Source organism: Homalodisca vitripennis, chromosome 2 (genome assembly GCF_021130785.1).
Source record: "Homalodisca vitripennis isolate AUS2020 chromosome 2, UT_GWSS_2.1, whole genome shotgun sequence".
Taxonomy (NCBI): Eukaryota; Metazoa; Arthropoda; class Insecta; order Hemiptera; family Cicadellidae; genus Homalodisca; species Homalodisca vitripennis.
Genome location: NC_060208.1, coordinates 163,574,489 through 163,593,090, shown reverse-complemented (window position 1 = coordinate 163,593,090; position 18,602 = coordinate 163,574,489). Strand labels below are relative to the sequence as shown.

Genomic DNA, 18,602 nt, shown 5'->3' with positions numbered 1-18,602 from the left:
AAAACCTGAGAAAAGCAGGTGGACGGAACGGCCGCTCGAACAATGGAATGACAGGCAGATGTTTTTCAAAGGGCACATGGTCCCTTGAAATTAGTAACTCCGTTTTTTAATATCATATTCTCAGAATTATCGGTCAATATGAATATATTAGTCATGCAGACTTATAGTTTTACTTATATTACACGCCCAATGATATCATAGGCAGCTTAGCCGTGCTTACTAAGGACAATACAGCGTAAGAAATTTTGTAATGGTTTTTTCTCAAAAACGGTTAGTGTTATGAAAAAAAGTATAAGAAGAATTTTTGTAGATAATTGCATTATCTACAATTTTTGTTTGTAACATGTTTTCATAAAACTAACTGTTTCGCTGAAAAATTTAAAAAATCTATTTTTGTGAAATTTGACCTTGAATAAAAAATTTTGCAGACATGGGATCGATGGGGACTTTTTACAATTTAATAACAATGGTGTCCCTAACATCTATGCAAATTTTCAGCTTTCTGGGAATTAATGTAAAGTTACCCCTATTTTTTGGCTAAATTGACCGGACTATTTTGACAGTTTGGATTCTATTGGTTGAACTCTTTTTTTCTAAAATAAATCCGTGTAGAAGAAAAAAATATATGTTTATAGAAAAGTCTATGTTCTATAAAGTTTTTTATATGGCAACAATTTTTTAAATTTGTACATAGGTAAAAACTGTAAAATAAAGGCCTAAAGTTTTGTGTATAAAATGTTTTTTTCATCAAAAATTTATGTACAGGCCTAAAGAAAGTACATTTAAATATAAGTTTACAAAAGTGTACAATAATGTATTTTCATCTACATTTTTCCGCACATAAGTTCAGGCACAATTAATTCACTAGGCAATGGTTCATTCAAATCAGATAAGACTTCATTCATATCAACATTATAATGTAGACTGGCAATACGGAACTGATTCGAATCAACATTATACTGTTCAATGCCAGTTCCAGAGAAAAACAATTGAATTGTATTGTTGTACATTTTGGCTACCCAACAGAACAGTCACCAGAACTGGGACAACTATAATAATCTATTCCTGGTGACCATTGTTGTGATACTATCAATCACTAAAACAATAAGTTGTTCTTTAGTAACATTTTCGCAGATGCACCATATATAAATTTAATTCTTACTTATTTTTAAATATGTGTATGATTGCAACTTAATTAAAAAAAGTTAACTTTTACTAGATTATATTGCTTTTGTTTGAGATTCCCTCTGTTCCTGTGATTTTTAGTAATCAGGAGTCAATATTCTGTATAATTTAAAACTTCATACAGGAAAACTAATGAAACAAAATGTATTACCTTAATTTTAATTGAGTCGTATTTGTCGAAGTTAATACCAGAAGATATTCCACCTCCGTACAATATAGCATCATCGTCTGTAGGCTCCGGGGGAATGTAAAGCTCTGGGCGTGGTTTTTCTAAACATAGACAAACATTATTTAACAGAGATCATATAGAACAATTAAACTATGTATTTTTCAAAATTAAAAGCAGAATATATTCAACCTTTATACAGTATAACATCATCATCTGTAGGTTCTTGGGAAATGTAGAGCCCTGGGCGTGGTTTTTCAATACATAGACAGACATTATTTAGCAGAGATGATATAAAACAATTAAATTATGTATTTGCTGTAGTTAATGCCGGAAGATATACTATCTCCAGTAAGTATATCATCGTCGTCTGTAGGCTCAGGGGAAATGTAGAGTTCTGTTTGTGGTTTTTCAGAACATAGACCGATATTATCTTGCAGAGATGATATAGAACAATAAACTATGTATTTGCCGAGGTTAATGACTGAAGATATTCTACCTCCAGTAAATATAAGATACTGTAAATGTACAAATTAAACAGTTTTGTAGAGAACAAAGACAACATACAGTGTCGCCGAAAAGTTTAGGGACAGGTACCAAAAAAGACACTTTTTCACAAAAACATCAGATTTATTCATTCAAAATTAGAGTTAACATTTAAACTTTATGATTTAGGTTACATAATACCTTTTAATAATCTATAGGGCCCCCTTTAGCCCTAACACACTCCAAAATTCGTTTAGGCATAGAGTCTATCAATTTAATGCACTTCTCTTTGGTGATATTGTGCCATATGTGGGACAGGAACAACTTCAAATCATGTGTGTTTGAAGGTTTCTTCTTGGCAAGTCTAATAGCCATCATATTCCAAATGTTCTCAATCAGATTGAGATCCGGACTCCTAGATGGCCATTACTAAATTTCAATGTCCTGTTGACTAAACCAGTTCATGGTAAAACGTGATTTGCGACAAGGTGCATTATCTTGCTGAAACGAAAAGTTGTCACCCAGCTTGGCTCGTACAGATGGCAGCATAACCTCCTCCATAGTATTACAATATTTTTCACTGTTCATAGAACTCTCAACAAAGTGCAATTCACCAGGACCCTGTGAAGTTATACAGCCCCAGATCATAAGAGCCTCACCGCCCTGTTGAACTGCTGGGGCAACACAGGCAGGCAAAAATTGTTCAGTTTTTGTACGCCTCACACAAATTTTGCCCCTAGGAAACAGCTCAAATCTACACTCATAAGAGAATACTACTCTCCTCCAAGCTTCTTTGAGCCAAAGCCTACGGTTTTTACACCAAATATGGCGTCTGTTCTTAGCCAAGTCATTCAGTAGGGGTTTTGTGAACGGCAAAATAAGAATTCTTCCCTACCTCTCTTAGCCGAGAAGAGACTGTTGACACACAAACATTAATATTGGGATCTTCTTGTTTCAATTTAGCCAATAGATCAGGTGCATTGTCATTACGGTTATTCTTACTTAACTTACTTTCGGTCAATCTGGGGCGTGGTCTCTCTAGACTTACCAGAGTGTGGAGCTTCAATCACGGTACCGCGCTTTCCTTAAAACACTTGACTGTGTTCTCTACACACGTTTTTGATACACTTAAAGCAGTTCCAATTGATCTATATGACTTACCAGTCTTAAACATTCCAATTATTTGCCATTTCATTTCCACTGACACAGAATGTTTTCCCATTGTTTCACAACAACACAAGTTATTATGAAACACAAACACAGGTTATGGTTATGAATGATAACAGCAGAAAGAAACAAAAGAAGAAGAAATGTGCACGCAGCTCTTTCCGCATCAGTGACATCTGTTGAACACAACTGTGCAATCCGCTTCCGTCTAGCGGCAGTACTAGGCAAGAAATGTTGCCTCAAACTTGAGGTTTTGTAGCCAAATTTTTTGAAAAATCTAAAGAAACTTCAGCGAATTTATATTTTGGGTACAAATTTTTTCACCATCTCACAAGCATTATTCTAATGTTCCATAGTTAATGATAAACTTATAAAAAAATAATCAGCTTAATATCTGTCATGGTTTAGGAGAAAAAAACATTTTTTTGTTGGAAAACATGGTTTTTTCAAGTTTTTTTGTGTTGGAAATTGTACTCAAAAGTTTGGTATTGTCCGTAGTACAATGCAAATATATGTGAAAAGATCACAAACAGTTAGTTTAAGGACAATGTTAGATCTTCATGTTTATAGGGGTGTCCCTAAACTTTTTGGTGATACCTGTACACTTCTTTACAACACAATAAGATTTTTAATAAAAATATAAAGTATGTAATACTTTTCTTGGCAGTAAATCAGAAATCAGTCTTTATTGTTACATCAACGTTTATACATAGCATTGCTATAAAAACAGGTAACATTGTCATAAGTTAATGTAATAATGATACATACACATATACATTCATACATGACTTTAAGACAAGAGGCAAATGAGACCTTCATCACTAGATCCGACAACCAATCAAAAGCCATCTGGAGCATCATCAACCACGAGAGATCATCCTCTACAGAAACCCCAGTGACCACTTGGCAGCTGGAAATTTCAGGAGAGGTGGACAGTGATCTTGACAAAGTAACTGAACACTTCAATTCATTTTTTGCCACTGCAGCTGAGAATTTGTGTACACAATACTAACACTCGAAGATCACATGTTGCTCAGTTTGAATAACTCTTTTCAAGGAGAAACACTTGCCAACTGGCCGCTTGCGTCACATGAGGAGGTCTTAAATATTGTTTCTTCTTCGCTGAAATCAACATCGTCTGCGGGGGTTGATGGTATTAACTCTAAGATGATAAAGTTTTGTATTAATGAGATTAGCAAGCCTCTTACCAACATCATTAATAAGTCTCTGTCTCAGGGTGAATTTCCTACAAAATTAAAAACATCTAAAGTGTATCCTCTCCACAAAAATGGAAGCAAACAGGAGGTTCAAAATTACAGACCCATATCTCTTGTTCCAACTATTTTCTAAAATTATTGAAAAAATAGTATTGGTAAGACTCTTGGATCACTTAAATATCAACAACCTTCTACCTGAAAGACAACACACGGTTTTCATATCCGGAAAATCAACCACAAGTGCACTAATTGACCTAGTAGAACAAATTATAGACAACCTTGAGAAAGGAATCACTGTTACAAGTGTTTTTCCTTGACCTCAGCAAAGCGTTTGACTCCCTAGACCACAGATTAATAATTCAAAAGATCGAATCTCTGGGCTTTGAGGGAAGCACACTGAGGTGGTTTCAAAGTTATCTCAGCGAGAGATGCCAGATAGTCGAGATAAAAACAAGTGCAGTGTGGATTTGAGAGAACTGTAAGGTCCAAACCACAAATGGTCAAACGAGGTGTCCCTCAAGGTTCGGTTTTGGGCCCGGTCTTGTTTGTTACTTTTCACTTCCAGATTTGCCAAAATACCTCGAAAATCAATGTTATCCAATCATGTTTGCTGATGACACTGTCCTGTTGACTGGCAGTAACTCTTCTGAGCTCTTAGATATTAACACCTATATTTCAGTGAGCATGGCACAACAGTACTGTGATAGCAATGATCTTGTTTTTAACTCCTCTAAGACAAAAACTCCTAGCACTGGGAAGGCTGAAAGATGATGAGTTGACTGAGCCTCCAGACTTACACAAACGGGTTGGGACAACCAAAACATTTGGGTGTTATACTGGACGAATGTCTTGTTTCCTGGAAAGATCATGTAGATCAGTTATGCTCTAGACTCAATTCTGCAGTTTTTGCATTGAAGAGAATCAAGGCAGTAGCCACATCAACTGCAACAAAAACTGCATATCATGCGATCTTTGAATCCCACCTTCGTTATGGGATAATCCTCTGGGGAGGCTCTACAATGGACAACCTTGAACGAGTCCTTATTGCGCAGAAGCGTGCTGTTCGGGTCATGGCTGGTCTTCAACCTCGGGATAGCTGTAGAGAAGCCTTCAAGTCTCTTGGAATTCTCACAGTGGTGTCCATCTACATCATCGAGGTCATCAATCACGCAGCCTCACGTGGGAACTTGCCCAGAATGAGTGCTGTCCATGATCATCACACGCGACATGGTAATGACTTCTCCCTACCGATACACAGGACAGCACTTTTCTCCAAGAAACCTTGCTACGCTGGGGCAAAGCTGTTCAACTTACTTCCTCAAGACTTCAAAAATTGTGACACCAAAACCTTAAAAAGAAGACTGCTAAATTGGCTCAAAGACAGATCCATCTACACCCTTGACGAGTTCAAGACTTCAATAAACAGTTTTCATTAAAACATGACATGTAATGTAAATTATTTCATATTGTAATACTTTGACACCTATTCTTTTTCTTGATGAAATTGAATAAAGTTTTCTGATTTCTGATACATATGCACATCACCATTCACATATACATATTTTAAACATAAACATACATATAAGAGGTCAAGACAGCGTAACAAATTTAATGTAATCTATGTTAAAAACTCAATTTTACAATTATTCAGGATCCATCAACACTATAATAGTTTTTTTCCAACAAAAAATCTGTTAGTTTGCTTTTAAATGTTTTTTAATTTATTAAATGGTTATATTTTTGAGGTAACTTATTGTATAGTTTTTTTGCTGTGTATATTGGAGTTTTTTCTACCAGACGCAGTCGATGTATGGGATATTGAAAATTAGCTTTAAATCTTGTATTGTAATTATGGTCAAAGTTATCACTTGATAAGCTTTCAAAATTTGATTGTACTGTTAGTAGGGTTTTCAGAATGTATAAATTTGGAAGTGATAAGATTTTTAATTCTTTAAACAGAGGTTTGCAAGAAGTTCTAAATGATGAAAAGGTCATTAATCTCATAATTTTTTTTTTATCTTAAAAACTTTATCAAAGTCAGAAGATGATCCCCAAAATTCAATACCATATTGAATTGTTGAAAAAAAGAAAGAGTAGTAAATTATTATTCTAGTTTCCAAATTAATTGAATTTCGTAACACTAGCATTTGATAACATGCAGAGTTCAATCTTCTAATAATATTTTAAATACATTTTTTCCAAGAAAAGTTTATATCCAGATCAATACCTAAAAATTTTACGCTATCACATAATTTTATTTGCTGGCCATGGAAAATCACATCCTTATTATAGCCCTCCTTTAATTGTGCCGTTCGAAAATTTAGTAGTTGAGTTTTCTCTTGATTTAATTTCAATCCGTTAACTTTAAACCAGTATGCCAATTCATAAAAAGCTTGATTTAATTTATTTTCCATTTGAAAGTGAGAGTCTGCTTTAACAACTGCGGTTGTGTCATCTGCATATAATATAATTTTTGGTGAAACATTTTTAGGTAAATCATTAACGTACAGAAGAAAAAGTAAAGGTCCCAAAATAGACCCTTGAGGAACGCCAACTTTAATTTCCTCCCAACGAGATCTAGATTTTACACTATTTTTTTAAATTACAGTTCTTTGAAATCGATTAACTAAATAAGAATCAATTCACAGGATTGATCTATTTGAAAAACTGTACAGTTTAAGCTTTTTTAAAAGGATATTATGGTTCACACAATCAAAAGCCTTGGACAAATCACAAAACACACCCATGGTTGTCTGTGACCCATTCAAAGCCCAAGACACCTCATTTACAAGTTTATTAATGGCCCCTAATGTACTGTGACCCCTCCTAAATCCGAATTGATCACAAGTCAAAATTGAATTAGATTCTAAAAAATTTGTAATTTGGTTTAGTGCTAATTTTTCAAATACTTTAGAAAATGATGGCAGTATTGAAATTGGACGGTAATTATCTGAATTTTGTTTTTGCCCTTTTTTATAGAGTGGTTTTAATTCAGCCCATTTTAAATTTTTTGGAAAACTACAATTTTTGAATGATTATTAATTAAAACTGATAAAGGAACAGCTATACTATACTGATCGCGAGAGAAAAGAAGAGACCTGGATTCTGGCCTATCTGAAATTTGCAGGCGCTACTACTAGTATGTTGCCGCGCCTGTTTCGTAATTCCATTATTGTTTCACTGTTCCATTGCTATGATAATCAATTCGCAGGGTTGGCTGTGGGGCGAAGCGCCTGAAATTACCGCGCGGCAACACACTAGTACACAGCTGTGCGCCGGCACGGGCCAGGTCTCTTCTTTTCTCTCGCCATCAGTACATTACATGTTTCATTACGTCCAGAGGTATTTCATCCCACCCAGATGATTTTTTATTTTTTGATGATTTTATCACTTTAATAACATCATCTGATGACGCATTACCAAAATTAAACTTAAAAAATTGACATTCAAGATCAGTTTGTGCTAAATTTAGGGCCTCTTGTTCGCAAGGTCGAGCCTTAATTTCTTTGGCCAATTCTGCAAATTTTTTGTTGAAGAATTGTGCAATTTCCTTTCCATCTTTATCAACCCTACCACTATCCAACACAACATCGGGAAAATTGTTGACAGATTTTTTACATCCAAGCTCAGATTTAACTACATGCCAAGCAGCTTTATTTTTATTTTCAGAATCTTATGAAATTAGAATTATACATTTGCTTTGATTTATTACAGACATTTTTGAAAAATTTTTTTATAATTTTTTACATAATTTATAAAATTTGGATTGTTTGACTGTTTGGCTAGTTTACTAAGCTCATTCTTTTTAATGCTTGAAATTTGAATTCCTTTTGTTATCCATTTTTTATTTTTGGATTGTTTGGTTTTGTTAGCAGAGAATTTTAATGGAAATGATTCTTCAAATATATTTTGAAAGCAATTAAAGAAGTTAGAACAGTTGTCAGCAAAAGTAAAATTGTTTGAAACATTCCACTTAGTGTCTTTTAATCTACTGCTAAATCTATAAAGAGCTTTTTTTAGAAAAAATCCGTCTTTTTACTCTAAGTTTAGTACTGTATTGTCATTATCAAAAATAAGATCTTTAGAAATATCTAAAAAGACTGCCCTGTGATCCGACAAACCCAATTCCAAATTCATTGTCTGAGATTCAAAGGATGACTTAAATTTAAAACTTAAAATATTATCAATGCATGAATTTGTATTAAAAGTAACCCTAGTTGGTGATGCAAAATGTGTTTTAAAACCGTATAATTCAATCAGAGAAAGGAATTCAAATTTCTGTTGTGGTTTATTGGTTGTTTCCATTACATCTACATTAAAGTCTGATGCAATATAAACATTGTTTACATGGTTTTTTCTTTACCTAAAAGTTTTAACAAAGCCTCAAGCTTATTTAAAAATAATTTGAAATTTGAATCTTCTGGCACTCTATAAATAGAAATGATAATTATAGGCCTTTTTAAATTAATTATTTCTATGCATGAAGCTTCAAAAACTGAATCCAAATTATAAATGCACAGATCTTCTCTGGTTTTAAATTGAAAATTATTTTTCAAAAGAATACATGAGCCTCCATGATAATCTCTATCTCTACAATAAAAATGTGCCAGAGTATAATTAGAAAAACTATTTAAAATGGTAACACTATCCCTACTCAACCAATGTTCATTTAAACAAATAATTTGAATATTTGAATTTTGTAGAATTATTTCTAAATCAATTTTTTTATCAAGTACTCCTCCTTGGATATTTAAATGTAATAGCCAATTATATTTAGGAGTTGTGGACACAACTAGATAAATTTGGCATCCCGAGAAAATTAATAAACTTAGTTAAGATGAGTGTCACAGAGTCAAGAGGCTCAGTAAGAATTAATGGTCGGGACTGTGTACCTTTTGGGATAAACTCAGGAGTCAGGCAAGGAGATGGTCTTTCTCCAATCTTATTTAATATTGCCATAGAAGAAGCACTTCAGAGTGTAGCAGAGAGGGATTTAGGGGTGGAAGTTGGAGCTAAACTAAACATCCTAGCTTTTGCAGATGATGTTGTCATATTTGCAGAAAATGTAGATGATTTGAGGTCACTAACTAGACTATTTATGAGTGAGGCAGAGAAAGTGGGGTTGAAGACGAATGATGCAAAAACTAAATATATGCACTTTAGAAGGAATCAAAATCAAAGAGGAGGACCCCTACAAATTGATGGGCATGTTTTCGAACAAGTGGAGAACTTTAAGTACCTTGGGGTCACAATATCAAATAAAAACACAGATGAACCAGAGATACAAAATAGGATCAACTCAGCAAATAGATGTGTATATGCATGCAATAGGATACTTTCAACCAAATCTCTCTCTCACAAAACTAAAACTAGAATATACAAAACAATTATATGTCCAGTGCTTTTGTACGGATCCGAAACGTGGAGGCTAAATAAGAGGGATGAGAAAAAGCTTCTAGCTTTCGAGAATAGAATTCTACGTAAAATTTATGGGCCATCATATGAACAAGGGGTATGGAGAAGAAAACATAATAGAGAAATCAGGGAGCTCTACAATAGTACGGATGTAATAGGAGAAATAAAATGCAGAAGACTCCGTTGGGCAGGCCATGTTTTGAGAAGAGAAGAGGAATGCAAACTGAGGAGGGTAATGTACGGTAACCCAGAAGGAAGACGACCCCGTGGGAGACCGAAAGTGAGATGGTGGAACCAGGTGAAGGCTGATATGGAGAAGGTGGGCGCTTCAGAGGAAGATGCAGAGGACCGTTCAAGATGGAGGAGCTTTGTTGGTGCGGCTAAATATCACCTCCGATATAAATGGCCCTGGGAGTAAGAGTAAGAGTAATAGCCAATTATATTTCTGATCAATTTTGGCTTCCTTACAAATAGGCCAAACATTCTTAAATTTTAAATTTGGATTTACCTTATTTGCATGATAGCAGTGAAATTTATCACAAACTAAACAGAAGTTATCTAAATCTAAGTGTTCTTTATATTTTTGTTTGGAGGTTCGTTTTTTAAGTCTATCGCACCATCCTCTTTCTCATCTACTGGAGTCTGGGTCGAAGTAGGGGGACTGTCCACAGGAACTGATACGTCTTGACACTCTATATCCTGTCCACCAGCAGATGAAAGGTTACAGATGCCATCTTCAATCGACTCTTTCAGCTTCAACATAAACTCCTGATGTGAAAGTCCACGCCTTAATTCTCTTTGTGATACCTGGTCACAGCACACAATACTTCCTGAAGAACCAGTTTCTTGATGGAATGCCACTATGTTCTTGGCGAATTGTTCAGGCGGAATCATATCTCTCACACAGCAGATCAATTTTTAAAGCCCTTTGGCCTTGAAGTCCTGAGTCAGTTGGGCGAAAGCATCATTGTAGTCCTGAATTGTGGGTTTTGCACTATACGTCACTTTGGTAATTAGGCTGTATATGCAGTCTCCTCCATGGCTTACCTTTTGAAACGTAAGTTTGTCTGATTTGAGGTCTGAAAGCTGTGGCCTACCAATTTTCTTCCTGAATACAACAGCTACACCAGCTGTCATATTTATATCATGGCCAAGGTCACCAGATATAGAATGGGCGAAACCCACAGATGAGTCATCCATAAAATTATTAATTATAAGGCCCATGTCCTGTTCAATTACATGGATTCCCTGCTCCTCAATCACAGGAGACAAACCCGAAGTTTGATTGGTAGGTTGTTCTATATTTTTTGAAAGCATTTTCACAATCATCTCAGCAATTTTCACTTTTCCTTTCTTATTATAGTGCATACCATGAGTAGTGTAATAATGCCGTGGCAAGATATGAAGTGGTAGAATTTGGAACTTATCAGTCTTAGCCTCTTTTTCATGTTTTGAATTTATAACTGAAATCTTCAGATCCAATTTGGGTTTATCATGCCTCATTGGCAAAGTCGCAAGTATTAAATTTGTGTGAGAGGAGTCCCGAATCAGGCTATGTACATCTTCCATCAATCTATTCACACTTGTACTTTCTACATTGTTAGTACCTGCTATCACCAAAAGATAATCATTCTTCGTCAAGTCTGTAGTTAGCTGCTGGACCTCCTCAATGACTTTGTTAAAATTTGCACCTGATCTAACAAACGAACAGACATTTACAGTAGCTCGTTGGTGAATTAAATCGCTCAAGTTTTTCCCATGACTATCGGCCATTATAGTAAGTTTTAATTGGTTCATTTTGCTTGACACAAAGCTGTTAAAAGTTTTAGGCCTATTGTCTTTACAACTATTTATGTTCTTAGGTAAGCATAAGTGTTTCTTGTGTACTGATGTCTGTCGAGTGTCTTCAACAAGTTTGTCGCACTCCAAAATGTCTGTAGACAAAATTTCAAAAGAATTTTCACAAGATATATTAATATTCTGGGGTATTATAGCTTTCCTTGAATTATTACTAACAATTTTCCAGGGTTCATTTTGTAATGTTGTTGCCTGTAGAGCAGAAGTTGTTGCTATATGCTTGAGAGGAGGAAAACAGTGTAAGCAAGAGGACCTTTTTATAATAAAGTTTTGTTAAAATTATCTTGGTTATGTTTACCATCCTTTTCTAGGGCCTTAATTATAGTTTCCAACGTTCTTATTGAATCTAGCATATTTTCAGTCTCTTTTTTGTAGATTGTACATTTGCTGCATGGCTTATCCTGCATGTTATTTTGATTAATTTTAACATTAATCTCGTCATCAATCTGTGCCAAAAAGTTTACTCTTACTTCTTCTTCACTTTTGAGTTTTCTTTCCAGTGATTTTATTTGTGTTTTTAGCTCTTCTTCTGTTTTGCTAAATTTTTTTTTTTTTTGTAATTCCAAACTATCTCTACTTCCTTTACTTTATCTTCAAGTTCAAGAACATAGAGGGATTTATTATTTTTTGAGTTGAACAATTCCTCTTGCAGTTCTTCATTTTGATTAATAATAGATTTATTGATCTCATCAGCAAGATAGGGGCATTTCAGTTGATCGGAATCGTCTTCACAGAACTCAATAATATCACATTTATCTGTGTTCGCCCTGCAGTTTAAACATTTCCAATTTTGTAGGCTATTCTCACTCTCCATATCTTTAATGTCAGAGAGGCTTAGATTGACACACTTAAAGTGAAACCATTTTTTGCAAAAGCCAGTACATAGGATAACAGATGAGCTTACATTGATTCCACATGTACCACATGGATATTTTGCCATTTTGGAAAATAAATTAGGTTTAGGTATTAAACATTTTTTTTAGGATATTATAAGTAAAAATAAAATAAGAATAAAAAAGGCCTAGGCCTACTTCTTGTTAAGAGGTGTATACATATTGGTGTCTGATGAATTCTTTGGCCAAGAGAGATATCAGATAATGATGAATTGTTGACACTCACTATCAATTTGTTCACAACCCAACTCATATTCCCGGTTCATAAACATCCAGACTACCTGACAACAAATCTGACAAAGAAATATCATCCTGCACTTCATTTGCCGATGTCACTTTCATCATCAGAACTAATATTTTCATCATCTAATTCATGTACTTCATTAGAACAATGAGGATCACCCATTTCACAACATAACAATCAACCATGAACAACTAGCCTACATAATAACCTAGCAACAGTAGCAATGAAGAACATCAAGGGTCAAGGCCGTGCAGCACGTCACAACTGCATAGTCCGTCAGCTGTATGTCATCCGACTTTAGATTGATATCAGCTGACAACGAGTAATATTACGAATATAAACTATATAAAATGAATTGATATTTATGAGTAGAACATTCGAATGGGGCAAGTTATGTATTTATAACTTGAACAGTTTCTGCGTAATAATAGCGGAAAGTTGACCGATGGCTGTAAAGTCTTTATCAATTCACAAGCAGTATTGATGAACGTCTGTGCTGACGGTCATTAGTCAAAGGGTTAAGTTAATTTGTGTTCCTGAAAACTATGAGATATTCGTTTATCATTAACATATGGGTTAAATATCATTTATTTACATTAAACAAATGTTCAGTTTGGATGGCAAGATTATATCTTTATTCAATGCTATTAAGAAATGCCACATTAATAAATAGTAGGTTGTTGGGTTCAAAAAAAAGGGAAATTGACCAGTACTATAACTTAAGCACACAACACTTAAGCAGTGCAACTCTCGGTTGATAGGAGGACTAAAGGCCGAGCAAGATATTATCCAGAAACAATAAATGTGCCACGAATACTTAGTGTTGCAACTCAGCTAGGATAAATAAAAATTTGTGTGCAAATACTTTTAGATAATGTTAATTTAAGATAGTTTTCAAAAGATGAATATAGTCACAATGGCAATTCTCTACTCACATGTATCAACCAGTAAAAAATAAAAGTACGTAAGGACCAATTCTTCTTGGTATGGATAATATAGGACTAACGAACAGTTCATGTAAAATACAGAGATTCAGAGGATCTATCAACAGCACAATGTTTGTGCTGCTTCTCAACTTCACCAAGCATATGTCATGGTACAAGCAAATAGTATATAACTTAATTAAGAGAATTAATTTTAAACATTTAAATGATTGATCTTGATACAAATTAAATTATTTGAATTAGGTTAAAATATATTTTATAAACATTCAAAGGAACTTTTAATTTAAGATCCCTTAGATTTAATGGATAAATATTTATTTCACTCTTAGTGGAAAGTTAGTTTATAGAAAGATAAAAATTCAAACAGGATAGTAACTCTGTAACTTATACTATTTTAGAATTATGAATTTAATTTAAAGAAACAAATGGTTTTGTATGCACAAAAATTGAAATATTATGTGCATAAAAAATATTTCAAACCCCCTGGAGAACCAATTACAATTCACAGAATGTTTTAGGCGATCATCCCCTATTGTTAGGACTGTAAAGCAATAACAAAACAACTAGTAGACAAAATGAGCCATTAACAGACTTGTTGCCAACATTTCCCTTGAGTTCCTGTGTCAGAGAACTCTAAACTATGACCCACAGGCCAAATCTGAACTTCGAGAGGAATTCAACTGGTTGTGAGCAATTAACAAAAATTAATTCCTGTGAATAGCGAAGCAAAAATGGATTTTAGTATTATGAGTAAGGGATTCACATACTGTCCACATTTGTTTCAATCAGAAAATATAATTTTAACATCAATGTCCAATCTAAGCTATATTAATGTATATCATGACTTACCATCGCCATCTCCACCAGGTTTGGGAGTCTCGCACTTGTGACATTTCCGCCGCCTCCCGAAATTACTGGCTCCACATTCATTGTCCGGACAAATCCAATCTTCCTCTTTCTGACCTATAAATGTATAAAAGTAAAATAATTAACCAGTCAAAAGAAAATTGATAGCAAATTTAGTACAGATTTACCATAAAAGAATAGGTGGGTTGTCGAACATGGTTTAAAGAATAGACGAATTACGGTCATGGTTATCATTGCTTAATTAATCCTGTGTTTTAAGTGGTTCAGGTCACAGATTTTTTTAAATAAACAACGCTTTTGATGTAACCCCACAAGAAAAAAATCACAAGGTGTCAGGTCTGGACTCCTTGGAGACCACAGCTCATAGGCTCTTGCGAGCCTATCCATCGACCTTCAAATTTTTCGTTCTTGGCCGTAACCAATGCACTGAAGTGTGGGGGAGCACCATCTTGTTGGAAATGAAGTCGATGAATGTTTTCGAGTTCATCTAGCTGAGGAAAGCAATAATTGGTTAACATGTCAAGATACACAACTCCATTAATTGTTTTTTCAGCAAAGAAGAAAAGCCCTATTACATGATTTTTCATCACACATATCAAACATTAACTTTAGGCGAATCACGTTGTTTCCCAACAATTACGTATGAGTTTTCAGAGCCCCATGTTCATGGATTGTGTCTGTTAACATATCCATTCACATGGAAAGTAGCTTCATATGTAAAAGTGATATCATCTAAAAATTATTTGTTTTCACTTATTATGAACAACATTTCAACAGAGAAATTGTTAACGATTTACACAATCATTGGGTTTCAATTCCTGCTGTATCTAGATTTTATAAGCGTGTAATTTGAGTTTTTCTAGTAAAACTTTGTGAACTGTTGTTTTTGGAATACCTAATTCAACGCTTCAATGAGAGAGGGCCTTCCCAGGACTTTTAATTGCCGTTTCGTCTGGTACACCTGGTCTGCTGGTTGATTTTTGTTTCTTAACCCTCTCCCGCTCGTATTGTTTCCAGGCGCTCACTGTGCTTCTAACCTCAATTAATTCGCTCGGTCATAATACGTGGCGCCTCAACTTACACACGTGCTGTCATTGTAATTAACTATAATCATATATATTAATTATTTTACTATATATTGGTTCAATGAAGTTGATTGTATGAGACCAGGGAGGGGGCACACGGACAGCTGGGCGCCGGTGGAGCCGGGTTGTTTGTAGCGCAGTTACTTAATGAAGGTCATTGTCTGGCTCGCCGTCACTGCCACTGCCACTGTGATCACTCCGAACTAATGACAACAACCACTTCACAAGGATCTGGTACATCACTACACTCACTTGAATCGTCGCAATCACTGCTAATAACAAGATCGATTTCACTGTTACGAAGTGTATGACTACAACCCGCCATTGTTTCCGCACAACTAATATAAATAGCAAAATAATGGAATAAATCTACTGTAAAAGTAAAGTAAATGGTCTCTTGATAGCAAACAACCTGTCGTAGTACAAAATATTGCTACTCGAGAGCAGCACTTATCGGCTCTAGTGGGTAAAGCAGTGCGTGCCGATCTGTGCTGTTTAAGCTGCAGTGGCTACGTGGTAGCCGTGCCGATTCATGCCTTGCGAGCGGGAGAGGGTTAACTAATACAGCTTAAAGTTTCTTCACTAAACCAATGTGTTATATTATTTTTGTGTGGTGGATCTCTTCAAAATTCCCGTCAGAAGATATGTTGAACTAAAATTACAGATTTTAGTACAGCTAACAGTAAAACACACTGCTTTATCTTTATCCGAGAACATAGTAACTCACTAAACTTACCGCAACAACAATACAAGAACTGATTATGAGGTTAGAACAGCTTATAAACAAACTTCAAACTTTTGGGTTGGAGCCTTTCAGAGTACCAATATAAATAACATCTAGAAATGTTCCTACTATCTTCCTATGAGTTACTGAAACCGCACCATTCTTTTATGATAACCTAGCATTTGTCCGCATATTAATTAAAAATTTAAGATGAATTTTCCTATCAGTACTTACAGAAGACATAAGCTTGAAATTATTTCTTGCTAATTTAAGACTTATTTCCCTCAAAGAGATATAGTCATATAGTGCAAGGGATATACCTTTAATATTAACTCCACTGGAGACTGTAAACATGGAAAACATTATTTACTTCATCCCTTGAGGAATTATATACATTTAAAGTATTAACATTGGACAGTTTTATAACCAAGCCATAATATAGATGTGAATTAGTTTTCAATATAAATAATAAATTATCATTTAAGGGATTAAGTTTTTTATGAAATAGTAAACTAACTTGTTTATACATAATTTTTTCAACCATCTTTCACACACCAACTGGAAATAAATCAATGTATTCAGATAAATTCACCTCATTATCTTAAACATCTATTCTGTGAATGTGACTAAAATATGCTCCTTCCATAAAATTACATCTAACCATTTACACAGTATATAGTTATTTAGATGTATATAATCTTGGTACTCAACTGCTTCACACACTCACTACGTACAGCCAAGTTAAGCTTAACCATTTGAGTGCCAAGAGCCAATCTTGTCGGCATCAACAATGCATGCCAGAAATGACCCACCTCATCACCGTTGCAATTGAGAAATGCTGGACACTGATCTCATCAAACATTACGTTTATCAGTTATTAGCGATCAGCATTTGCTTATTGTTTGTAGTTTAAATTTACTTATACAACAAAACGTACCATTAGTTTTTTGGTTTTTAAGAGGTAGATCAATTATATATTTTACATATTATCTTAATTAAATAATTTATTTTGTTCCCTTATTAGACGTAATTTCTATTTTTCAATCCTGGTAAAAAAAGTAAATAACCAGTTTAACATGGTTTTAAAACTGTTCTACGAGGGGTATCCAAAAAGTAAGTTTCCCTGTTCTGTAAAAAGACGCGTACGTAACACAGCGTGCAGCTGTGGGCGGGGATATGTAGCGCGGTTCGGTTGGCAACAGGTGCGCCGGTCACTGGCCCATTGTCACGCTTCTCAGTCAGTTGCTGCCCAAACATCATGGAGACTCCACTGCGTTCTGCCGCCAGTTGCGAAGTCCGTAGTGTTATTAGTTTCTTGACCGCCAAAAACGAAACTGCCGTTGAAATTCATCGTCAGTTGTGTCAAGTGTATGGTGAACATGTTATGTCCGTTCAGATGGTCCGTCGTTGGCGTGCAATGTTTTTGGAAGGAAGAGAAAATGTTCATGACGATGAGCGTAGTGGCCGACCGGCCAATTCTCGGCAACCTGACGTCATTAATGCTGTACGAGCAGTTATTGACAATGATAAGCGAGTGACTCTAGATGAAATTATGGATAAACTGCCGTCAAGTGTTGAAGTTAGCCGGTCATCTGTGCACAATATCATGACAGAAGATCTTCAGCTTGCAAAAGTGTGTGCAAGATGGGTGCCTCGCTTATTGAGCAATGCCCATAAACAACAACGAATGGCTGCTGCCCAGTCTTTCTTGCGATTGTTTGACGATGAAGATGAAAACCTTTTCAGTAGAATAATCACTGGTGATGAAACATGGATTCACCACTCAACTCCAGAGACCAAATGCCAGAGTATGGTGTGGCAAAAAAAAAAGGAGAGGCAGCTCCTCAAAAAGCCAAAGTTTTTGAGTCGGCAGGAAAGGTAATGGGTACAGTTTTTTGGGACTGCCGTGGAGTGTTATTGATTGACTATCTTCCTCGTGGCAAAACCATAAATGCAGAAAGGTATTGTGAAGTTCTCACCAGACTTCGGCGGGCAATACAGAATAAACGGCGCGGACTTTTGTCGCGCACGGTTCTGCTTATTCAAGATAACGCCCGACCACACGCTGCTCGTGCAACAATGGAACTTTTGAGGAAATTTAAGTGGGATGTTTTTGGTCACCCTCCATACTCACCAGATCTTGCGCCTAGCGATTTTCATCTGTTTCCGGAGCTGAAAAGACACCTTGGCGGTCGGCGATTTGCCAACAGCGATGACCTTCAAAATGAGGTGGATACTTGGCTTAAAAATTTGGCGGGTGAATTTTGTGATGCTGGAATAAAAAAACTACTTCCTAGATACCAAGAGTGCTTAGAAAGGGATGGTAACTATGTAGAAAAATAAGGTATGATG

The 18,602-nt window shown here is 35.3% G+C and overlaps 1 protein-coding gene across 1 annotated transcript in view; it reads right to left on the bottom strand.

Moving 5' to 3' along the window:
- LOC124354974 (ATP-dependent RNA helicase vasa) overlaps positions 1 to 18,602 on the bottom strand; it is a 52,583-nt gene that overhangs the window by 17,759 nt on the left and 16,222 nt on the right. The window contains exons 6-7 of the mRNA XM_046805812.1: positions 14,424 to 14,537; positions 1,337 to 1,455 (exon numbers count right to left, since the gene is read on the bottom strand). Coding sequence (XP_046661768.1) covers positions 1,337 to 1,455; positions 14,424 to 14,537 — 233 coding nt within the window. The remainder of the gene's footprint in view (positions 1 to 1,336; positions 1,456 to 14,423; positions 14,538 to 18,602) is intronic.